Raw genomic sequence first — 25,221 nt, 5'->3', positions numbered from 1 at the left:
TGTGGCTTGATCCGCTCCTGTAGTAAGTATATTTGCCTCCTGCTAAGGTGTTTTAACCAAGGTCAGCAGAAATAAACACTGCAACCAGGCAGCTTGGGACAATTAGACACCATAAAGCCAATTTGCTCAAGCTGATCAGATCAGGAAACAACAGCCCTCACAGTTCTGAGGCTGTGAGGAGGGAAGCATCTTTCAGCAGGAACTTTTGTAAATTCTCCCTTGGCTGATGCAAGGCAGCATAATTGTACTGAAGTCAGGGAGAGACACTGGTTGATCATGGCTGTGTGCTTGGGGTAGGTGTGCCAAAGGATTTTACTGAATTTATGTAGCATCCTGATTAAGATTTATTATTTTATTTTAATCTCCCTGCAACTAGTTCTTCTGGTATTTTTGATGATGTTCAGAAAGGAAGTCTGCTTGCCCAGGCAGTATTTATTGTGTAGGTACTCCACTACCTTTTTGCCAAAGAGCTGCAAACGACAAAGGTCCAAGTGAAAACCATGGATAACCATGGTGTGAGAGTAGCTCTCCACTAAGGTGAGAATCCACCTGACAGGCTGAATAAGGGCACATTTGCACTCAGAGTTAGGGAACAAGGGCTGGCAGGGGAAACACCCCTCCCCTGCAATCAAAAGGCACTCGCTATAAATGCAGAGGCCTGTTTTAACGTGGCCCGGTGCAGGGTGACAGTTTTAATTAAGCTGGATCTGGGAAGGAAGGGTGTTTTTTCTCAGCTGAAAAATGTTTTGGCTTCCTTGTGACCAGAGGATGGGAAAAGATTTTGCAGTAAAAAAAAACAAACCCCAACAAACGAACCAACAAACTGCCAGCAGCAGAGGTGCCTCAAACTGCCAGCAACGGAGACGCCTCTTTTTGGCTTTATGATCACTGTGCAACCAGGCTGAAATGTTCTGGGAGCAAGTTCCATCAGCTTGTTTCCAGCCCTGGTAGGTCCTGAAATATCAGACATCAGACCTATGACTGGTTCTTCGACCTAGCAGTGCTATTTTGGCAGCAGGCCCAGGGTTAAACATAACAAGAGTCGTTTTCAGTCCTTGCTTTCCTGAAGGTCAGTGGCCCAAATGGTTGGATGTTTGTCTTAGCCGTTTCCGGACAAGGTCTGCGTTTTGTAATGATAAGGCAAAATTCAGAAATCCTTATGTTGGCAGTCTCCTGCTACCTCTAATTGGAAAGCACGTTTTTCCTGAATAAGGATGTCAGGATTTGGCCATTTTTAATTGTTTTGACTGTTTTTGAGCTGGGGTGTGCTTTCTGTTGTTGCTATAAAGGCTCGCTGCTCCATTTTACCTCCAGTCTGTGACTTTCACAGGGTAGGACAGCTCATTCTTAGCATTAAGCCTAGCTTAGCAGAACTGCCTGCTGCCAAGTGAGACTCTGAGGTTTGTTCATCTGCTCAGCTCACGTGGAAGAAGCAGTCTCCCTTTCAGCAACAAGCATGCCTTGCTCTGGCTTGCCAAATGCCTTCTGATAGGAGTCTTCTTCCCTCTAGAGCTCCCTCAAAAAGCTATCAGAGAGGTCAGCCACAAATTGGTCCCATTTTTTCTGCCAGACCTCTTTGGCCTTGGCTTTCTCATCCGGTAGCATGGCACTGTATCTGTGAGGAGGAGGAAAGTCAGTATCAGACAGCAGACAAGAGAGCAGCTATTTCAAGATGAGTGACTGAAATAAAAAGGCAAAGGAAGCAGCAACAGATTAACCCTTGCAAGACATGCCTGAGCCACACAGAGTAAGAATGTCAAGAGCCTTGAGCTCCTGAGCTCCTTGGCTGGGCTCAGAAGCATCATGACCTTAGCAGCAGCTGCTGAGTCCTGCTCCACGACGACAAACAGCTCAGTCTGCAAAGCCCCCAGTGACTAGAACAGAAGATACAGCACTGCTGCTGCTTTGAGATGTCTCCTGGGCTTGGTCCAAATCAGTAGGAAATAAAAGTATTTGTTGTCTTCCTGGCTGTGCAGGGATTTGGGGTTGGCAAGGAGATTGGCATGGTGTTTGGCAAACCGACAAGACTCTAGGAATGTGCAGAAAGACCCTGGGCACCATAGCCAAAATATTTTGGGACATTCAGAGCTGTCCAGATAAACAAATTAATTAAATGCACCCAAACTGCATGCTGGTAGGTTGTTTCACCAGTAGGCCATGGCTAACACCACAGCAAGTCAAACTTGGGCAGAGATAGATAAGTGATACAGAGACATAACATTTCCCCCATACCCAGAACCAGGCCCTGGAGTCAGCCTCGTGAAGGAGAAACAGAGGCACGAGCTTCTGCTGAGGCTTGGCTGAGTAACGCTAAGAATGCTGAGATGCTGAGCTAGAGAAAGGCTTTGGGGTCTCTGTGTCCTCTCCTCAGAGGAGGCACATGGAGGAGCCTTTGGATTAACCAGAGCCCTGTTCGTGTGACAGAGGAGATTCAGGGGCCAAAACCCAAATAAGGCAGGTTTCCAGAGAGCAAGCTGATAGTCTCCTTAGCATTACTGGCACTAGATAAGAGAGGTTAGGAACTTACTTTATGGAGTTGAGTGCAAGTTGTTTTAAGGTCCTCAGGTCAGCATTCATCCCTCCAATGGCCATGAATACCTCGTAAAAGTCATAGGAGACACCCTTTGCCCCAAAGATGGGGGGATCATCAGGGCTGATCACAACGGGGTGACCTTCAGCCATGAGGTCAGCTGCAGGATGGCTCCGCAGGTCAGCTACCAACATCAGGACCTTGGTGGAGAAAGGTGAGGGACATTATTGCTGTAGCCATGTTTGCCTGACGGCACCCCTCGTGCTACAGCTGCCTGCTGCAGCTGCCTGTGTCAGCAGGTATTCGTCAGGGAGGAAGAGCCCCCAGAGGGCTGTGCAGAGCCTGTTAGGCGCTCTGCTCTGAACTGCTGCAAGGAGGAACATATTTGTCTCCACTGACTACACAAGAGATGGGTTTCTTAATCACCTAAATCAAAGCCAGCGGGGTGAATAATTTCTGCTTATTTATAACAATTTGTCTGTGAGTGTTTGAGGAATGGTCTTTTGGTTGCATATGTGCCGTGACACTTATCCTAGGGCATCTGGAGCTGGTACCAGGGTTCTCTCCCTCAAGTCTCACACCGGTATATCTCTACCCCAGAGCGTCCTTCCTGCTGCACCCAGGAGGCAATGTGCATCACTCTAATGTTTGCAAAAGAGTTCCCCCTGGTTATGAATTCTACAAAACCTAAAGGACTTCTAGTTGTTATCCAAGCTCCTCCTGACTTTGAAGTATTTTCCATCATATCTCTTTAGGCACCTCCCTGGCTCTGGGCCTCATCTCCTTTAGGGAGGACTGCCTTCCTCGGTTCCTTTGGGTAGGAATTTACATGATTTTGAGCTGACTGGCATTACAAACCTTACACATACTCAGCGTGTGTCTATACAGCAGACTGCAGTGTAACATGGTGCAAAAGACACTGAGCCAGCCTGGGTGCATCAAAACATCCAGCTGACCCCAGGTCCCTGCTGCTCCTAGCTTCTATGGTAAATCCCATTCCAGTGTCCCAACCCCAAGACCTAAGCTTTTTACCAACATACCTGGTTGGAGATGGGACAGACCTCTACAGGAATATCCCTCTTCAGCGACAAACTTTTGGCTACTGGATGTTTAATGAGGGCGAGTCCGTGGCCAATCCGGCTCGTATTCAGTAGCAATGCATCCAGCACATTATTGTCTACAGAGGTGCCCTGCCAGTCTAAGCAGAGACAGGTAAGAATCACTGCAGTGCTGTGAGGCAATATATCTTCTCAAACTGCTAGATGGTTTTATTAATAAATGTCTCAGTGGCAAGGTGAGAAGGTTGCTCATGCTCTGAGTTCCCAATTTGTATTTTCAGTGAAACAGGGATCCAAACCTGCCCAGGACATTGCCCAACATAGAGATACCCACCTGGCTTTGGATGTCCACTATATTGCTCTTACAGCCAAGCTAGTCATGCTGGTCTGCATTCATAGGCACTGGAGAGAAGTAGTAACTTCTGGGAATAGCCTGTGCCTTAGAAGTGCTTGTTACTGCCCGTGGCTGTAGAGGGAGCCTAGGGTAACTAGTTCAGAGGTAGACATCTTTTCTGTAGATGTCAACACGCAATAAGCATAACACACAAGTTAGATACAACTGTCACACATGGTTAGGATAAATCCCACCCATGCGGACTGAATAATGCACTGCAAATAATAATATAGCCCCCCAGGATCAGTTACTTTGATGAGTGTATTCAGTTAAGGCTTGCACTGGCTCACACCTTCCTCCACCTTAAACTGTAAAATAACGGTTGAGGAATTCTGCTGCCGCTGCAGATGTGAGGTGACTGCTCCAAGGAGGCTACCAGCAACACCTCTTGCAGCATGACTGCGTGCTATGTAGAGGGCAAAGATGCTGAATGACACGATGCCTACGGTCAAGAGCAATGAGCAGGTAGGGGAAGTGCTGTGTGGGAATGCTACAGCAACAAGCTGATTTGGGTAGAACCATAGGGAAAACCCCTTATATACATGTGTATATACACTCATGCTTCATCCCAAAACAGCCACACTTGCTGCTTCTGTGCTTTGCCAGACTTCACCTCTTGTCTTTGCAAGCAAATAACCGGCCTTGAGTCATCGTGCTCACCAGTCTCCCCAGCGTGGAAGAAGTAGGGCAAGCTGACCCCTAGGGAATACGGGATGGTCAGGGCATCCTTCAGGTCCCACAAAGAATGACCTTCATCCTCATCACCAACCTGGGGGAAAGAGGAAAGATATTTTTGAAGGTGCTCTGGAAGATGGTGGGACTTACAGCTGTATGTCACTGAGGTGCCGACTGTATGGAAATTACAATGCTGTGGGGTAGGGAGCCGATTCTTTCAAGGGATTTTCTCAATTTCCCTCAACAAAATCCTTAGCTGGAGGATTTGTGATTCATTTACACTGATTTCAGTACAGCAGCAGAGGATCTGGCTCTAGTATAAAACATATGCCATGTTATACAGGCAGTTATATCACACCTCTAAGGGTTAACACAAAGCCACAGAAGAAGTACAGTTACCAGGTCGAAGCCTGCCAGGGTGTCTGGGAAGTGGGCTCTGAGTGCCATGGCAGTGACGATCGCTTCTTTAATCTGGGAAACATTCAGCATCCTGAAGAGCAAGAGAGAGAGAAAGCAGTGCTCACTCCCACAGGCCTGCCTTCTTTGGGTTTGAGTTGTGAAACGGGGCCCCCAGGGGTATTTCCAAAATGCAAGCTGCTCCTGAATCTGACAACCAGTCTCAAGTCTCCAGAGTAACAGCAGTAGAAAATTGATATTATGAAAGGAAACCCCTGAATGACCAGGAAATGCCTGGCTAGACCCTGCTGTCACTTGTGTTGAGGCATGCTTGTCTGAGACTCACTGTCTTTCCCATCTACCAAGCCGGAAACACAACAGCACAGAGAGAAAATGTCATTTGGTTTGGTTTGGTTTTTCCTGTCAACTGTTTTGCTGGGAGGAGGGACTGTAGCTGCATTTCAGGAGAGTTTTAAATTTAGATTTCTTCCAGCCCTATCTGACTTCAACATCAGAGCGCATTCTGCAGACAAACTCTGCCCATGCCCAGGCTGGCCAGAAGCAAGCCAGCCCTGAACTGGAGACGGCATCATGCCGAGCTGGAGTGAGCTGAGAGGTCTGTTATATTTGCTCAGGATCACCTCACATGACTTCATGGCATCTGGCTGACTTGGAGAACAGCGTTGTGCCCGCCTGCGAACGGCAGCACGAACATACCGTACAAAGGCTGCCGGGAGAAGAGCGTTTGCAGGGTCCCACAAGGACCTTTGCAGTGCTGAGTGCCCATACTCGGGCACTGCTCTCACTGCTTCAGCTTCCGCAGAGGAGCCCGTCCAGGCGTGGGAAGAGAGCACGCACGGCTTGGACACGCACACAAGCAGCCCTCTCCTTGCTCATTCCCACACCCGGGGCTCACAGGCACTCAGCTCTCCAGCGCACACCATGAGCTAACCCTAGTCACTTTGCACGTACGTGGACTTATATAGATGATTCCTCAGCCTCAGCCTCTTACACCTGCCAGGGAATGCTTCGGGAGTCAGCCCTCCGGGTCTGACAACACATGTGGGCATTGCTAGCCAACACTGGCCCAGCTCTCAACATTGCTTCTCCTGGAAACTGCCTGGGCTGTTCTCTCCCCATCGCTGCCTCTGCCATAGCATAGCCAGCCACGCACTGCTGCTCTTAGCTCTGCTCAGCCTCTACCTGTGTGCTGTAAATATAATCCTGGCTCCAAGAAAGTCAGGGTGCTCCTTCACAAACTGCTTGGTCACTTCCCGGTAAGTTGCCACGGACCATGATTTATTGTGCCGGGTGCCATCCAGTTCATACACCTGCAGGAAGAGAAAAGCACATGGCAAGCATAAGCTGGAAGAGGTATTTTATTGGAGAGTGGGAAAAATGAACTGAAGAAAACCTTGGGAGAAACAATGTGCTGCGGTCCTGGGAACAGGGTAGAAAGAAAGCAGTTAAATCTGAGCAGAACATTCTCTTCTTGAAGCCTTCACCAGCTGACAAGAACCAAGGAGTGGGTTTCCTCCCTCCTATGTGATACCAGAAAGAAGTTTCTCCATCTTCAGACATGGCAAGCAAGTGCCCTTGAGTACCCAGAGGAGACCGTGACCTCTTACTTGTATCCGTATCAAATGCCGGAGCGTTTTGTCCAGCCGTCTGGCAGCTCACACACACTCTGTGCCTCGCAGTGGCAGTCTGTCAGCCGAGGCAGCCCCAAGGCGCGCGAGGGCTGAGCTCCATAAGCTACCAGCTGGGCTGGGCTTCTGCTCCCCTCTGCCAGAGGTTCGCTCTGTGACCTTCAGTCGGTCGTCTAGTCTTGCTGCGATTTCCTAGTTCTCTGGCCGCTAACTGGGGAAAAGAATCCCTTTGGCACCCTCTGTCTCATCAACTTACTCCGCGAGTTCCTCACTGCCGAGGGCTGCGTGCAGGGCTCTTGCCCCCATTTCAGCAGGGACGTGGGCCCTGTGTCCCCTGGTTGATACCACACCACAAAGGCCCTGCCTGGAGCCACTCACGGAATGGCAGCTGAAATCACTCCGTCCATGCTGTTCCTACCCTTCTCACCTTTCTTTTCTCCTCTGCCCTTTCACTGGTCCACTCACCTTCCGGCTTCCCCAGCAGTGCTGCCCCTTGCAGTGGTGGCCCTGGCTAAGGCTCCACGCCCCGTTGTGCTGTGGCACACCCCTTGCAGCACGGGACCTCCAGGGTGCCTGTGATGCTTGGAGGGAATTTTCCCCCCTGCTGCAGCCCGTGGGAATGTGAGACTTTACAGAGCGGAATTTGCAAACGCAGCTGGGTCTAGGGGAGGCTTTTACACTCTGTTGGCTGGTTTGCGCTAAATCCCAACTTTCATTTGCTTTACTTCAGGGGTCGCTTCTGGCAGACCCTGCTGCAAGGCCAGCTTTCACAGAGCGTTAGCGCTGGTGTCCCCTTCTGTCCAAGCCTTGTAGAGGTTCTCCAGGTGTACAAGCATCTTGCTATTCCCTTCACACCTCCGCTTCCACAGCGAAAGCATTTTTTTCCATCCCTCTCATCCCCGCTCCAGCCTTGCTGACTCCTCCCTGCCCGTCGAGGCCGGCAGCCCTGTGTGCTCCCCTCTCCTCGCAGCCCTCACAGCACTGCCTGGGCTGCGGGCAGCCCGCCGGCCCGCCTGCCTCTCTACCTTGCAGCATGTGGAGCTGATGGTTGCAAGCAAGCCCGGGGGCTCTAGAGGCTCCCACGCCCAGAGCCAGCATCAGGGCCTGGATGAGAAGCAAATCCTCCCTGCCAAGCCTGCCTTCAGAAGACACTACAGCCATGTCAAAGGGCTGATGGTAAATGCAGAGGTATTTTCCAGTCAGGCCCACACACTTGAATCATCGGAGATACTCTTGGCCTAGAAACCTATGTGACCTGGGGATGGGGGGGGGGGAGGGGGGTGGATTGCCAGCACTCACGCCATCTCACGGCACAGGAATTTTGACATTGCTGCTGTTTTCTATTTCTGGGTACCCCAAAGACAGATGGTGACTGACTGCAGAGCAACTGGCTCATGACCAACCCCCAGCAAAGTAAGACAGACACAAACTCTGTGGTCTTCTCCCACCCCTTTCGTTTTTTTTCTCCTTTTCCATACAGCCTTCTCACCTCAGGCACAACAGGGTGCCAGCCTGCAGCCCTGACACCAAGCCCTGTTTCACTCCGGGGACAGCCACAACAGGGAAGGGTTAGGCAGCCCTGTTCCCCAGCTGTTGGGGTGGAGGCAGGCACAAGGCCAGACCAGCCTCCAAATTTGTCACAGCACCTGCCTGCCTGCTCAGGGGGTGGCTGTGGAGGCCTGCCCAGCAGCAGCAGCAGCAGCGTTGCTGGGGTGCAAACATTCATCTGCAGCTGGCTGAGGACCGTCAGCCATCGTATACAAGGACAGGGAATCAAGGGAGCTGCTGGTAGCCACGTTTGGGAGCTGGACCAATGGCAGGGTAGCAGTGTGGCTGCTCTATCTGCCTGACACTGTGCTGCCAGCAGCAAGATGGTACCTGCATTCCTGTGTACGGCCCACCACTGCCACCTGGTTTTTCAGGTGCTGCTGGATGGACCTTGTACAGCAGCTTCATTCCCGATGCAATGGACTGCTGTAAAGAACATGGAGGTGGATGGTGTAGTGAGGACTAGTAGCCCCAGTTCATTTGTTTTGGCAGGGAATCTGCCTCTCTGACAGAGCTCACACCCCCACTCTGCTCCACTCGGAGATGGTCTGGAGAACTGTATGGAAAAGCTGTGCCTGCAGTGTTGAAATGGCCCCTGGGAAAGCGGGAATGCTTACAAAGAGCAGTGGTGAGGTCTGCTGGTGCTTGGAAAGGTGTCGGGGCAGTGTGGGATTGTAGGGAAATCTCACTGGCTCCAGGCAATGCGAGCGGAGAAAGTTCAAAACTGTTACAAACAGATTTTAGTGTCAGTGGCAATGAAAAGAGCAGTCCACATGCCACCCAGCCACAATTTTATGTTGCCTGGGAACTGTGGAAGACTCTGCTCTGCCCACTGGTTTACTAGCCTGTTCAGAGAAGTCCTTTCAAAATAAGCTGTAGATTTAAAATAACATAACTCCCCCAGAGTAAGCTTCTGTTTGAGATGGGAAATTGTTCCAGAAGAGCTGCTGCAGAACAAGTGGTTCTGGTGCAGACCAGCTAAGATGCATCTTCCCAAACAGCAAGATTTTGACCCACCTCCCCATCAGCCTGCACAATGCAGTCTTGGGCTGTTGCTGCAGTGGGTATCTTCCTTATCCATTAAGAACAAAGTGTCTCTCGCTTTCATGCCTGTGCCTATGCAAATCTCCAGCAAAGACCTTTGAATGTGATCAAGGTTTTCCAGCATCCTTAGAAGGGCAGGTATGCAAACATCCAGTAACTAATTTCAAGATAGGGCTTGAGAAAAGTTATGGAGAAATAAGGATTTAAAAGAATAATAGAGAAGCCAAAAAATACATACCGGAGGCAGGATAGCTCTTATCTCGACATACTGTATGTTATCTTCATAGAGTTCCAGCAGCCCCTGGTAGAAATAAGCCTTGAACACAGGTGCATAGCAGATAAGTCCAGAGGCAATGAGAAAGGCTTCTTCAAATCTTTTCCAAATTAAAGCCTGAGAAGGGTAGGCCAGCTCAGGGGCATCCGTCACCAGGGTCAGGTTTCTCAGCAAGCTGTAGAAAAGGGGAAAGGAAGAACAAACAAGTCAAATGGCCTTCAGCATGGAAAAAGCTGCCATCTGGGAGCTGGGGGGCTCATCACAGAAGAAAATAGGAATCCTCCAAGATAGGTGTGAGTTTTACTGTCAGAGATCAAGCTTTGCAGGTGTGACGCTCTCCCACCTGCATGCTCTGGCATGTGGCAGGCTGTGCTGAAGGAGACACGTGTTCTCCAGGCCAGACCAAGAAACAGTGCGAAGCCATTCTTGCCACAACAGGGGCCAAACACCCAACTCAGAGCCTGTTGGCACTGCAGTAGATGCAGGCATTACAATGACTGGCACAACTAGGAAGTGTTCGGGTCATTTTTCTGCCACCTGTGTTTATTTCTCTGATGGGTGGTGCAGAGAGGATAGCTGTACCCTCCGACAGTTGCATATTGAGCTACAAGCTGGGTAAGGCTAGATGCTCAAAGTACCCACCCCTTCCTTTTCTGAGGGGAAAATCTTAAAGGAGTAATGGAGTTACAAAAGGAAGGATGATGTTGTTGTATCATAAGAATTGCGCTCTGCTGCTTGGGAGTATCCTTACCCTGAAAGTAGGCTAGTGCACCACTCCTGCAGACATTACATTCTCCCAAACATTTTCAGTACATGTGAACAGCCGTGACACCCAGCCCTCTGTCCACCACCTAAAAGCAGGCAGAGTCTTCAGGAGATGCCACGTACTGCAGTGGGCCACCATCAACATGCCTGTAACTTGCCCTGGTATCTTCATATTGTCAAAATACGTCACCTAATACACATAGGGGGAAAGTTACTGTCAATCAGAAATCCCTTTCACCCCCAGTGGAACAAGCCTAATATTCTGCCTGCCTTGCTGATAGCTTCTTCAGGTCTGTCTGCCAGGAAACAACTGATAAGAATCGCGGGTCCTGGCTTTCCCTTAGTGGGACAGAAATATAGTTAGTTGCTCCGGAGACTCAGCTGGCGTAAAAGCCTCTTTCAGAAATCCAGAGAGGCAGCGAATAGTTTTATCAAGCAGAGTTTAAGGCAGACAGTAATTGCAAGATTATCTAGTTGCGGGTGACAGCTTGCATTTAGGACAGGGTGAAGGTCTGTGCCGCAGTGCTGTCCTCTGACAAGCTGATAGCCTTCATCCTGCATGAAGCCTCGCCTCTCGCAACAGCTCTCCTCCCTCCACCTGAAGAAGCATTTGCTGTAATTTCTCAGGCCAGTGGGCAGAGTTTAAATGGCAACACAGGAGGGTGATCAGCTTAATTCCTGGGTGGGCAAACTGAAGCCATCACAGGGAGCTAGGGAGCCAGTTGCTTACACATGGGTGGGCTCACCAGCCCGGACGGTCCTGATGCTTATCTAGTGTCAGGGGCTAAGCAGGTTCAGATAGACATGGCTTCGACCGAGCTTCATCTTTCACCCAAGTATGTTGTTTCCCCTTGACAGCAACTACAGATCTTTAATAATGTTTTGTGTTTGATGTCTTGCCCCATATCCTAGCGCAGTGCTCTGCTCTGTTATATGGGCAATGTGGGTTTGGCTTGTGCTCTTACTATCTTCTTCCAGGAGGTTTCTGTGGATGGAATTAAACCCCCTTACCTTACAGATGTAAAATGTGATCCAGTCCAAACTCTTAAGAAGACATCCTGCACAGGGACATCCCTTTTAAGTCCTTCCATCCTGCCTATAAAACGGAGCTCGTTCCCTCAGCATCTGCCTGCTGTTCTGCTCCCTAAAGACCCTCTTCCAGTGGCTGCAAGTTTCATTTCTTCTTCACTCTCTTAATTTCTTTGCTGGGAGCAATTTTAGAAAGCAAAACTGTACATAGAGAGACTCTCGTACCACATTAAGGATGAGGTTTTAAACGCTCAACAGTCAGGAAAATTCAGAGTTAAGGTTTCCACAGCAACTTCGGCTTTGCCCTCCTGTGCATTACAATAGGGGCCTTGGTGCCATTACTGCAGGACACTGGGCAACCCCCCCACTACTGTTCAGTAATCCATGCGACCAAATGGATGGAGCTGGACCGTGGCCCGGGTGGGCGGCATTCTGGGCGGTCAGTGGGGAGCAGGCAACAGCGGGAGACACCATAGCATCACCCTAGAAACCAGGAATGCGGGAGCCAGGGGCATCTCAAAGGAGCTGATCCAGCTGCCGACGCGGCAGAGAGGGTGTGATGCAGGCAGCTTGGCGGGGAGGGGAAAGGAGGGGAGGTTTCGTGTGGGAAAAGGTGGGAAAAGCAGACTTGTCCGCTCCCCTCCTGGCCTCAGCCCTGGCCGAAGGGCAGCTCCCCACCAGCCCTGCACCTGCCTGAAGCTGGGAGCCACGTGAGGCTGTTCCCACCAGCCCTGCAAGCACCACGGGGAAAAACCTCCCCGTGGATCAAAAGGCCGTGCAAGCCCGTTCTCGCCACCCCGCACAGCTCCTTTTCAGATAAGGGTGGGTGGTTAGCCAGGCTCCCACCGCTCGCTCCCCGTGTCCTGTGAGAACTCGGCTCCTCCAGCACCGAGCACACACAGGGCTCCGCTCCCTGCCTTTAAATCTAGCTGTACAAACTTGTGCTTGTTTACTTAGCCTGTGCTCTTGGGCTAGAAACAGCAATAAATCCCCACGCTGCCTTGCTCCTAAAAGCACATAAATCAAATTGTCCCTTTTTTTTTTTGCTTTTCTTTTTTTTTTTAATATATAATCCCCTTCCCTTTGAGACTGATTATTGATCCCTATAACTGTTGAAGATTTATTGCGTAACAGTGATCCATTCTTGATAACTGGATAATCTCCTAAGGGTTCAGGGGCTTCTGCCATCGGTAGCTCATGCAGATGAAGCAAAGCTTCATAAATACTTTTTTTTTTGTTTGCTTCTTTTCTGGAGCGGCCCCTTGCCGTGATCAGGTGCAGACTACAAATAGCCTTCCATGTCATGTCATATATGCGCTGAACAATGCTATCGCAATGCGTATGCCCAAAGGGGCACAGCTAAAATGACCAGCTCAAGATTATTTATTTTTCAACTGTGGTTTTGCTTTTTCTTTTCCTGTTTGGTTTCCCACCCACCCCCCCACCCCCCCAACTGTTTTGCTCTCTTGAGCTATATAATGCAGAAGCAAACAGTTTTGTTGCCCGGTTTTTAAAGGGATTCTTTTCCCTGCTTCTTTCTCTGTTCTCGATGGGTAATTATACCCCTCTCCTCACCGTAGTGTCTGAATGTCTTCCAGTGGTGCATTAAATAGTGTGACTAACATCTGTCACATGTGGTTCATTCGCTTTCTCTCTCTCTCTCGTCCTCTCTTCTTCTCCCCAAGGGGAAACTTGTAGAGGGAGCGGAGTGCTTTGTTTCCATAGTGGATTTTATTATATTTCCCCCCCCCCGCCCCCCTTTCCCCTTATAATGCACATGCTGCCCTATTTTTCTGTGAGCTAAGGCAGTCAGAGGACACGGAGGGGAAGGTGATGGCAGTCCGGGCAGCCGTTAGTGCCCAGGGGAGTTGTCCCTGCAGCCTGGGCCAAGGTGTCAGCTCCCTCACAGATGACTTCATCCTGGTGATAGAGAGGTCCGCTGGGCTGCCGGAGCTGTGCTGCCGGGCACGGCCTTAATCCCAGGGGCTGCTGGTGGGGAGGGGGGGGCAGGGGTGTGTGTGTGGTGGTATTTTACAAATATCTGGAATGTCAACACCACTTCCCTAAATATCTAAGGGCATGCTCTTGCCTCAGAGGTGGTGGCAGTTATGTCACATCTTGAGGAAAAGAATGGCATTCTCCTGAATCGTAATTGGCTGTCCAGGAAGTGAGTGAGGATCGGGTTTTTCTTTTAAGTCTCAAAGCAAAATTCCCTTCCTTCTCTCTGTCTCCTGGCCCACAGTCTCCTGACTCTTGTAACAGCATCCTTTTGGAAGCTTACCAGTAACAAAGTACTCCAGGGCCTTGGCCCATAAGATGTGTGTTTTGAATAGGAATGATTAAACCTTCTTTTGAGGGAAACAAACAAAAAGGCTTCCTTCCAAAACACACACACACATATGTGCATGCATATGTACCTAAAAATGCAAACAGCCAAAGTGTGATGCGGATACCCCTCTCCCTCACCCTCCCCTGGCCAGGAATGCAGTAAGGTGAAGGAGGTGAAGCCTCTCAGAAACATTTCCATTGTTCCCTTCACATTTGCTGGTCCGCCCTGTCTTGCAGGAGAGCCCTTCCCAGCTGCCATATTCCCCTGACGCTTCCTTGAAACCACCCAACTATCCATCCGTTCCTTCCTCTGACATCTGCTTTCTCTCAGCTTGTCAGTGCTCAAGGGCAAAGAGGAGCACGGCGAAGAGGTAGCCTGGGATGCACATGTTCAAGAGACTGGGAGAGTTTCCAGGAACTGAGAAGCAGAACAGATTGGGGCCTATTCCTGGCTAGAGACCTATTTCCAGGCATCCAAAAAACATTCCTAACCCCTAGACTAGTACCCGGAGATTAGATGAAACTAGGAGGGGGAGCGCCTCAATATGGCTGTTGTTCATGTGTTTGCACATTATGTGCAGTGACTCCACTGTGATTTCGTGGTGATGCGACATGAAGAGCAAGGAATGAAGGACAACATATTCAGGTGAGTAAGTCTGAGCACCCAGGATGCGAGGGATCCAAGTTTGTACTTGGCTCTGGCACACATTTGCAGAGGAAAATCACTTCACTGGTCTCTGCCATGGTTTCCCCTCCAACCCAAGGCCTGCCTGCAGTCCTGCTCTGACTTGGGGCTACTGGATAATACAGAAGAGGAATGTGATGACACTGCCTCCACACAGGACCAGGGGGAATCAATCAATGCAGGGCTTCACCCTCCTAGGTGCATGGGATGCTGTGGCCTCTGGCCTCAGCCAGAACAGGACGTCATGCTGTGGGACCACAGCTGAAAACAAATGCAATGAAGGGCTGCTCCTGAGATGGTTCTGAAATACCCAGTGCAATTGCCTGGGCTCTAAGGAAGTGAAGCTGTTTTGAAATCCAATCTCTTGCACATTATTTATGGGTCTCTCGGTGGGGCTGAAGAGAGCCATGGTCATCCGCTCATCATCACTCCCAGTAGAAATGGAAGGGCGCTAATGGGGAACCAGTTTTCTCTTTGAGGATGTAGATAAGTGACTTCTCACTGGATCTTAATTCTTCTGTCACAAGGCAGGGCAGTCGAGCCTCAGGTCATAAAAGGTCAAGAGCCCTAGATCTGGCACTACCTTCTCCTTCCCTTCTGGAGACGCTCAGACCTCTGCAGAAGAGGGGCGGTGGGTGCCCCCAAGAGTCATCTCCCTCTGGCCTGCCCCTTGCTGTTGTTGGGGAGGGAAGGCAATACCATGCCAAAGGTCTGGCAGCTCCTCAGCTTCCCAACATGACCTCCTGCCCAGATCTGTAGGGCACAGAGCCCAGACGGCTCCCATGTGGAGGGGGTACCAGCTCCCTAAATGTTAGTAGGTCTCTCAGAGCACACACCCTCCCTGAAGAGCACTACAGTAAAACCCACCAAGTCTCAACTTAGGAAATGCTGTCATTGGTCACCCACAACACCTTGATCCAGCTTTCTCCCCGTGTGTCAGCATGGCAATACTGTCTTTAATGACATGACACCCCATACTATTTTTTCCCCCAGGACCCCAGCCCCCATAGCACCATGGACAATGGTGCCCTCTGAATGGATCACTACTCAATATTTTCCTTTGTCCTCATCATTCAGTGTCTGACTTCATGCATTATTTAGCACGCTCTCTCCAGCCCCCCGCACGCCACACAGAACTACACACTTCCCTCCTGGCCTTTTCAGTACAGGGCTTTGTTCCAGGACAAGTGGCCCCTGGATGGAGAGATAGGGCTCCCTCTTCCTGCCACCACGGGCAGGAGGGGGAACCAGGCTGTTCCCACCTACTTGTAAGTGATTAAATAGGAGGCGACCCCTGAGCTGCCAACTCACTCCTGGTCCTGATAAAAGGCTGCCAGGGGTTAAGGTGGAAGCTGCCTGTGTGGAGGGGAGGCCCTGCAAGGCAGTAGGTGATGTTTTGGGCAGCCATCTGAGATGAGAGCTCCTGGACAGCTATAGGAGGGCTCACCTGTAAGGGGAGATTTGCTAGCAAGAAGGTGTTGAAGGAGGAGTGCTACCAGGTGGAGGACCTGAGAGTTGGGCTCTGGCAGAGATCCAACCCTTTGCCTGAGAGTAGGAGGGCAATTTGCAGTTCCTGGTGCTTGAGGGTCCTGTTGGGAATGAGTGGCTTGTGCTTCAGCGTGGTGGGTACTAGTGGGGTTTCAAAGAGAGCCCTCAGAAAACAAGGGTGGTGCTTGGAGGGGGAGGCTGTGTTGGCTTTTCTTTTGGGTTGCTTTGGGGGTTTTTGCTAGGGCAGTAACTGACGTAGGTAGCTTGCCTGGCTTCTTGCTCTGAACTGAGACTGTGACTTTACAGATGCCTTCTCTTAGTGTTGGGAAGAACCTGTTCCTCCTCTGACCTCCTCATCCTTTTCCTGGGTACATCAGTGGCTGAGTGGCCACATGAGTGGCCTGTCTTTCACCAGGCAGCTCTATCTATCCCATGCTGGAAATGCGTCCAGCTTGGGCACTGAAGAGAGGTGGGGGCAGGTCACTTAAACTTTTAGCTCCTTAAACCACTGCCTTCAATGTGTCTGGGCACAGGGCCAGAGTGAGGGTGCACAGACAATGTTTGTAGCTATCTCTATGCCCAGCATAGTTAATGCTGCAGCCTTCCCAGCCCTGTCTTGCTATTTGTGTGCACCCCCTAAACAGAGCTCCCCACTTTCAGAGCAGTGAGCGAAGGGGAAAGTTGGACCAGAACGATCCTGTGGGCTACACAAGGCTCCTGTGAAGTGCTGTTGGGCTTGAGGCTCCTGCTCACTCACCTGCGATCGAACTCGGTCACGTTGTGCAGCTGCTTCCGATAAGTCTCCAGCAAAACCCACTGGGAGCACTGGGCTGGCACTGGGTGCGGAGGGTGAGGCTTGGAAAAACGAAACCGAACGGTGTTGGTGTGGGTGAAGCAGATGTAGCAGTCAGGGAGGTAGGTGGCATTGTATACCAGCCAGTCCACGCTGAGCATGGCATAGTCGTGCAGGTGTAAGACAGCACCTGGTGGGAAGAGAAACATATCCTAATAAGGCAGCTGAAAAGAAGGAACGGAGCTTAAATGAGATAATAGCTCCAGTCTGCCCATCCAGGGGCATCTGGAAATGCTTCTAGATGGCTGTGAGTGACCTCTGCCAGCACAGAGGCAGAGTGGTGGCTCTGCATCCCCCGTGCTGGGGGATGTGGCCTCCACCACATCAAACGTGGGGCAGGCAGAGCGTGACAGCTCCTTGGGAGCGGAGGGAGGGGGGAAATCAATAGGGAGCTCTGCTTCTCTGCTGGGATGGAAAATGCTCAGAGTTATTAAAGGTCTTTCAGACAGACTTTGCTGTGAGCTGGCTCAGACCCCACTGATTTAAAGAGGAACTCGCACAGTCGGCAGCAGTTTACAAGGCACGCTGGCTGGCTGGCAGACCTGAAGCAAGCCTCTGTATCTAAGCTCTTTGAATCCCAGCCTCAGTTCTTTGCATCTAGTCAGTGTCTCTTCTTTTGTCTCTCTGAAACTCTGGTGTAACACCAAAATACCAGGCCATGACACGCTAGGGAATTGCACTTGGATGCAGAAGTACCACCTACTTCTATCCCTTATCAAAAGCATGCTCACTTACATTGTACATCTGTTGCTGGCCAGTGCAAAGGGCCTTTAGGATGCTCTGTTGTGTAGAATGTTGGCAGCTACCAGCCTTCCTGGCACTGGAAGCATCATCTCATTTTGCAGAAGTCTCACCTTTTGCAGAGACTTGTTGCATTACTGGTGCTTGAGCTAAACCTCACTGTTATAAAGGTGAGAGCTAGAATCTTACAGATATGTATTTTATTAGCGTAGGGTGACCTCATTGTCAAAATAGCTTTAATGCCTTTATAGGTAAATGGAAAGCATCAGTAGCAAGAACAAGACAAAAGACTTTAAGGTATGTGGTATCAGGCAAAATTCAAGACCATAATTTATAGTGGGCTAATCTACTGTAGAATATAATGCCTCTAAACTCCCCCTACAGAGGGTTTGACTGTTAAGATGCTGAGCAACTGTGGTTGCGGCTGTCAGCAGAGTTAGTACGACAGGATGGGCATGCCACAGCTGTCTACATCTGACCCTCCTCTCCCTGGCAATGCCACCCTCTTTCCTATGTGAGAAGCCACAGAAATTGCAGTCGTGCTTGAAACAACAGGAATTCACAGTGCTCTGAGACTGAAGCCTCTAAGACTAAGTCCTGCTCAAGCAGGTATGAGGGTGTGATCTTGGCCCTAAAAGCTTACAGCTCCTGCAACGATTCTGAGATCACCTTTGAACATCTCCTGGATTGTAAAGCTTTTTTTCTTGGTTTGGTCTGTTTCAATTCCTCCTTAGTATCAAAGATACCTCGATGGAGGGGAAGAAGAGGGTACTCTTAAATTCCTTAGTGTTCAAGTCAGCAATGAAAGGATGATGACAATTCTGACATAACAATCTCTTGTAACAGATTGGGATGATGTGAGCCAGGGATCCTTATCCCACACCAGAGGCTGGGAAGGGAGAAAGATGGCTCTTATCCCTGTGTCAGTGTCACAGCCTTGCAAGTGAAAAATGCTGCTGTGGAGAAGGTGACTCCTGAATCTCACAGCACAGGTCACTACTCTGTTTCTAGGCAGCCACGTGGGCAAGGCTGTGGGACTCAATTTAAAAAAAGACTACCTGGAAGGGTGGATATAATGGTCAGCATCACAGGAGTGTTGATGATTTTCGTTGCAACGGTCTCTGCCTTTAGTTCAAGGCACCTCGTTCAGCTACTTGCTTGCTGAACCAGAGGTGTGGAAGGAGGGAACTAGTTAGTCAGGACTCAAGGTGTTCCTCCTACGATCACCTCAACCTCTTGCCTCTCCACTGAAGTGTCAGGAGCTCAGGGACATGGAGATGTTAGGCTTCCTGCTGTGCAGCCTAGGTGGTTTGGATTTCACCTTGGCTAAAAATATCCTCTTCCCCATCCTATCACAACCCAGACTACTGAGCTTTCAGTCGCTGCTGCGTCCCAGCTGCTTGTCAGAGGATGCGTAGGATGGGGTGGTGAAGGTCTCATATCTAACCTGAAATGACCCAAATGCCTTTGAAAGTGTCTGTGTGAGCAACAGAGAACGGAAGCCCTCTTGGTGTAGGGTATGGCAGCACATTAGCACATAGCTTGCTGTGCAATGGGACAGAAACAACATCTCTAAAGACAAAAGGAGAAACTCCTGCTCTTATAGGCAGAGCTGCCCTGTAAGTGCACAAACCAGAGCCCGGTTAAGAAAGTGAGGGAGTGCAGTACAGTTCTTACAGTAAGTCACATCTATGCAGTCTTTGACTTGCATTCAACAAGAAACTTGTGGTGTTTGGAGGCAGCTTCTTATTCCTCTAGCATCCCTGGACTTTTCAGTAGACTTCCAGGTGTGCTACAGAACCATGTGCAGAAAGACTTATTGGAGATACAGCACTTCTGGCTAAGAAGTGGGCTAAGACAAGGTCTACATGCATGTGTGGAGAAAGGAAAGTCCCTGTCTGGAACATGCTGAGCAAATATGAATGTCTGTGATGCCTTGTTGTCTTTGCTTCCTTTGCCCTTTCTCCACACTTGAAAGGCTGGAGAATCCCTATTGTAAGTTATACCAAACGCTACAATTGCTGGAAACGTGTATTCATCCAACCCACCCCCCTCTTCCTCTCACCCTCTGCCCTGTCCCCAGGCTGAGGGGCAGGGCTCCTCCTGCGGCCCAGGGAGCACGGCCTGCAGTTCTGACACACCCGCCTGCTGCACCTCAGGGTTTATCCCAGCTCTGGCATAGAAAGCAAAAGGTGAGAGGTGGGTGAGTAAGACAGGCAACCCCTAGGCCAAGCCTACCTTTTGGCATGCGCTTTAAGATGCTGAACACGGTGCTCTGCTCAATGAGGCCTTTGGCCCGAAAGAAGTGCATGCTTGGAGGAAACTGTCCCGTAGCGATGGCTGTTGCAACCTCCTCCTTCTTGAGGTTCACCAGCTTTGTGCTGAGCTGCTGTTCCTGCCTACTTAGCACCAAATTGCCACCTGTCTGATGGGCTTTCTCCTGCTGCATTAGGGTGTCCCGGTCCTTCCAGAGTGGGGCAGGAAGGCAGAGGGAAGCCAAATTCAGGAGAAGATATCCCAGCCTTATGCCTTGCCCAGATGTAGGCTTCATTGTAGTGCTGCACCTGAGGGGGGATAAAAGAAAACTGGAGTACTGGTGTAGGTCAGAAGGTGACATCTTAGTGACAGTGCACTGGGACATTAAACTGCTGGCCCATCCCACAGAAGTAGTGAATTAATTGGATGTTGAGTAATGGGGGAACAACATCTGGTACCCTTGTCCCTGGTGTTTAAGGACTACACCCTCACAAACTCCCCATGATGCTGTCTGAGCACAGCATGTCTGTGGGTGGGGTGGAGATGTTGCTCCCCAGATCAGGCCAGCAGCACATCACACAGACCTGAGGTGTGGCAAAGGTCTTGCCCTGGAACCAGGGAATGCCTAGGTGAGGATAGTAGCTAGTGAGTGGGGATGAAGCTCCCCTCAGAACAGGGGGTACTGATGACAAGGTGGCTTGCATCCTGGGGAGGGAAGCAGGAGGCCATAGCAGCTGAGGTTCTTTTGTTTTGGTTTGTTTTTTTTTTTTTACTTAAGCTAAGCAGATCTCTAAAGTCAAGAGGGATTTCCTATGGTGAAGAGAAAGTCTTGTTGCACCCCTATAGTATATTCCAGGTACCAGAGGAGCTCAGGGCAGAAACTCCCAGGCTTCCCTTGCAGTGACAGAGGCACATCCCTTCCTTGCAATCACAGAAGAAAGAGGACAGAAGGGAGACCACGAGGGAGATCACAAGAGCCTGGCACATGTGAACTGAAAACTCTGCTCTTCCCAAAAAAAGCACAGCTGCAATATAATCCTTCAACACCAGGCTTTAGTGACCTTCCACACCACTGCCTTGGGACCAAAGCAGCTTGAGAAAGGCTCAGTGTTTTTAAATGGCTCCCTGCGAACTGCATAGTAAGTCCTTGCTTGTGCATGTGCCGTCTGCTTCCAGCTTTTCCTCCACCCGTGGTGCCTCCAGCCTCTGCCCTATCTGTGGGAGAAGGAGACGAAGATGTGCTGCTGGGGGGAGGACTCTGCTGGGAAGCGGGGGGAGGGGGCTGCGGGGAGGGGGGAGTAGGTACGGCCCTACTTTATGCCCGGCTCCGAACTTCGAGAAATACACATCCTAGGAGGTGCTATCCTCTCCCTGGTGAGGCTGGCTCACTTACTGCGAACTTTCCTCCTCCGCGCACCCAGCTGCGGCCGGCGGGAGCGGGGCCGGGCTCTCCCCGGCGAGCCGGCTCTGTCTCCACAGAGATAGGGCAGGATCCGTCCCGGCGGTGCGGAGCGAGGCGCGAACCTCTCACGGTTCCTCTTCCTGGGCTGGTACCGCCCCGGCCCGGCTGTTATTTATCCCCGGCCCCACCGCTTCATGAATATATAAAGAGGAGGAGGTGGCAGGGGAGGGTATGAGAGAGCCGGACGCTGGTGTGCGGGCAGGCGGCTGGAGGAATCCGGGATGGGAACTGAGGGGGTGGGGGAGAAGCCAAAACAGCAGGGTCACACGCAGGAACCCCTCCAGCTCCTGCACAGAATGGAGTGGGGCTCCTTAACCCGCCGCCGCCTGCCTGCGAGGCGAGCGGGGTTTGTTCGGTGCAGCCCTGCTGCGTACCCCGAGACACGGACCCGGCTCCTCAGTGTCCCGGGAGAACCGCTCAGGCACCCGGCCCGCTGCGTGGGAGCCCCTCGGCCCTCCTCAGGCTGTCCTGGGAACACGCTGAGCTCGGGTGCCTGACCCCATGCCGAGCTCCGTGCGTTTAGCGCCGGTGACACTGCCAGCTCTGCTTACTGACAGGCTTTTAGCTGGGGAAAAGAGAGGAATTTGTAAAAGTGGCTTTAAATGTATCCTGCCCAGTCTCTGCTGGCTGTGTGCATGGGGCAGGTGTCACTCCAGCTGGCTGTGCTGGGGGCACAGGGCTAGAGCTGTCCCTGGGGAATAAACCAGGGAGAGGTGGGTATGGGCACGTTAAAAAAAAAAAAAAAGAACATTGAAATAATTGAATCACAACAGCTATTGCGATGTCACCACTTCGCTTTGCACAGTTGAACGCACTGAGTTTTAAAGTTATTTAAAGCAGATGCTACATAAACAGCTTCCAGGGGGGAACAAAGTCCACTTGGTTTAATTTAATCAAAATTTTAACGATTTTAATTTCTTTAATAAAACAAGAAAGATCTCATAAGCCAAGAGCTATTGAAAACAACCCGCAGCGGTCACAAAGACTGTTCTCAAGGCAGAGAAAGTAGAATCTGGCAGCTAGTACATTAAATTTCATTAGCTGGCACCGCTGCAACAGATTGAAAGCTGGGTGGACAGCTTCTCACCCTGCCCCTCTCCCCCAGGATCCCAGCTGGACACTCGCCAGCTTTCCTTCCTCTCCTGGTCCCTTCACCCTTTGCTGTCACTGAGATTAGTCCCAGCATCCCTGCAAGGATCAGCCAGGACCCCGCCAGCCCTTTCTGAGCCCCAGCTGGGGGCAATGGGTCTGGAGGGGGGAGGCTGTGGCCCCTTGCCCGCTCCTCAGCAGGATGGGCTGTCTGGAGCCCCGAGATGGTCCTGCTCCCAAAGGGAGATCAGAGGAGCAGAAAGATACCCCAGCTGTCTGCGTAGTTGCTGAAAGCAACCCGAGAGAGACTGCGGAGGGAAGCGCATGGAGCAGAAAAGGGATGGTTCAGCAAGGACAAGTGTTCTGCCTACAGACACCTTTGGGGGAACAGTATCAGCAAAGGAAGGGATCTGCTCTAATTCTCTTGCAATAATAAACCCTGGTGTTAGGACCATAAAACTGAATTCCGGCTGCGCAGTTAGAAAACGGCCTCTGTCGTGAGCGATTGGGCGTCAGGGACAGGCTCGCAGGGAGGAGCGTCTAGAGGGGTTACAGCGCAATGCAAAGGACATTAAATAGCAGTTTAGAGCTAAACAGGGGTCTTGAAAATGCCTGCCAGAGCGCCTCGGAGATTTTTGGTGCCAGTTCATCCCATCAAATAGAGTTTAAAAAACGTTCAGTATTAAAACACTTCTTTAATGGGACTTTTTCCATGTAAACAATCACAGCCATTGCCAGGAGAGTGCTGTACAGATGTTGGGAGGGTTGTGCTACGAAATAAGAAGGTGCTTGAGATGCTCTGCTCTCTATTAAAACATGGTCCACACTCTGAAAACAAAAAACACAGGGGGCCAGCACTGGTGAAATAAGACCACAGCTGCATTTAGGCAGGATACAGCTGGATGTGGAGGGTGGAAAGAGAGAGCACGGGGCAACCCAAGTCAGGGTATGGGTGCCACCAGCCAGGAGCCCCATGCGTGGGGAGGATCTGAGTGCCTCTAGTGCCTGCAAGGGTTCACAGCTCTGGCTTCAGACCTCCCTGGGAAACAAGGTATGGTATAAGAAGACTTTTCCTGAATCAAGGACCGACAAGGGACGTTTATAGGGGTAGTTTCCACACTGATGCATCTCTTAGCTAGTTGAATCCTTGCTGAGAAACGGGTGGCCTGGCTGGAGGTTGTGCAATAGCTCTGTGTGCCGTTCTAGGAGACCACAATTGCAGTCCTGTCCAGCCTTGACTGGCTCCTGAAATAACCTTCAACTCCTTGGCTCCAGCCCTGCTTGCTGTTTAGCTGGGGCTGGTAGTAGGGGCAGCAGTTACGCCCGCTCCCTCCACAAATGTCTGGGCTATTCCCTGTTTTTGTGGGTGGTTTCTAGCCCACGCCGACTCTCGGCTGCTGCAGCTGTACCCAGGGGCGTTCAAAGTGCCCGTTTGAAAGCTGCCATGGGCACGCCTGTGCGAGCTGCAGGCACACCCTTTCTTTATGCCCAGCTGCACATCAGATGCACGAGAAGCTTTAAATAGCCGGTGGACACCACTTGGTGCGCTCAGTGATTTCCCCTCCGTTCAGTTTCAGTTCCGTAGGCAAACCAGGTTTGGGCTTTTCTTACAAACCTTCCGAGCTTCTTGAAGGTGACGGCCACCATCTCCTCCAGCACGCTTCCCCACCTCTCCCCCCCACCACAGTTGGGTGCCTGTGCCCACTGTCCAGCCCTACACAGCAGCAGCAGCAGCGGTGCAAAGGGACGCAGCACCCAGCAGCGGGGTGCTGGAAGGGGGAAGGACCGTCGAGGCAGCAGCATTGTCAGGCTTGCAGACGTGCCTTTTTCACTTCATCTTTCGGCGGGGTGTATTGCACAGTGCTTTGCAGCACCCTGCAAAGTCCATCCTTCTGCTGCAGCCTCTGCACGGAGGATCGGCTTGCTGTGTGCCACCATGGATCCTAGCCCCGGATTAAAGCCCTGCAGCATGTGTAGGTGACAGCAAAAGTTACAGTGATGATAAACCCAGCAGAAGCTGGACCTTGGGGTGGTGCAGACCCGACCGCGTTTCCTGCCTGGGCAACCAGTCTTGCATAAGCCGAATCCAAATCAAGGAGCATTTCTGGCATAACAGGGAGACAGGGTGTCTTTTGGCTCCCTAGCCTCTCTGAACACGCTGCAGCCTAAGCTGTGCTCTGGAAATACCACTGTAAAGCTGGGGAGAGAAGGTTGGAGCGGGGAGGTGCGTTCCCAGCTCCATCAGTTATTCATCCTCCCTGTGCCAGCTGCCTCATTTGTGAAATGGGACCGATTCCCTACCCAGCCACGCTGCTTGACGGCAGTGATTATTTACTGTATCTGCTGGGGAAAGAACCACACTATTTCCAGCCCAGCGGTGTGACAACCAAGGTTTTAAAGCAAGTCTGCATAAGGGACACACTCTAGTTTTGAGAGGAGAACTGTGAGGTGGGACAAGGGACTGGAAGTCCATGGGCAGACACAGTGGTGGACGAGATCAGGCCGTGGAAAGCCAGTTCCTCGAGCCCCTACCGCTCTGCTGGGTGAGACCATGGTGCCAGTCCCTGCTCCGAAGCGGTCACAGCCCATGGTTAACGCCTGTGAAATGCTTTGAGTGCATAGAAGTACTAAGTGCTATAAATTATTATGAAGACTAGACTCGCTCAGGATGTTTTGGGTTATTAAAACCTCCCCACTGGCCTGCTAAATAACCTCTGTTTTGGTCTATCTATGAACAGGGTTGGGGGGGGAGGGGGAGGGAGGGGTGCCTGTCTCCCCCACCCAAAGACTGTCACACTTTCTGCCCTGCCACGCAAAAATACAGACCACTTCCCAGCCAGGCCAGGAGGTCAGTGAGAGCCTTGCAGCAGAGGAGATGCTGGTGTGCCATGGGTTGTGCTGGCAACATGGCTCTCCAGCCTACAGCCAAGCTCTGCTCCCCCTCAAGAGGTTCCATC

The 25,221-nt window shown here is 51.1% G+C and overlaps 1 protein-coding gene across 1 annotated transcript; it reads right to left on the bottom strand.

Annotated features, from left to right (window-relative positions):
• Window positions 1–645: 645 nt before the first annotated feature.
• Window positions 646–20,008, bottom strand: ADA2 (adenosine deaminase 2; the record flags this gene model as incomplete). The annotated part of the gene is made up of 9 exons (XM_084261416.1): window positions 646–1,615; window positions 2,528–2,730; window positions 3,571–3,728; window positions 4,643–4,751; window positions 5,057–5,147; window positions 6,257–6,384; window positions 9,533–9,743; window positions 16,621–16,846; window positions 19,696–20,008. 9 exons carry the CDS (start codon window positions 20,006–20,008, stop codon window positions 1,507–1,509), a joined length of 1,548 nt encoding a protein of 515 aa, XP_084117542.1. The 3' UTR covers window positions 646–1,506.
• Between the last annotated feature and the right edge of the window lie 5,213 nt (window positions 20,009–25,221).

This window comes from Gallinula chloropus (assembly GCF_964237585.1).
Source record: "Gallinula chloropus genome assembly, chromosome: 1".
Lineage (NCBI taxonomy): Eukaryota > Metazoa > Chordata > Aves > Gruiformes > Rallidae > Gallinula > Gallinula chloropus.
Note: the sequence above shows the minus strand (reverse complement) of the source record. Positions and strands in the feature narration are given on the sequence as shown.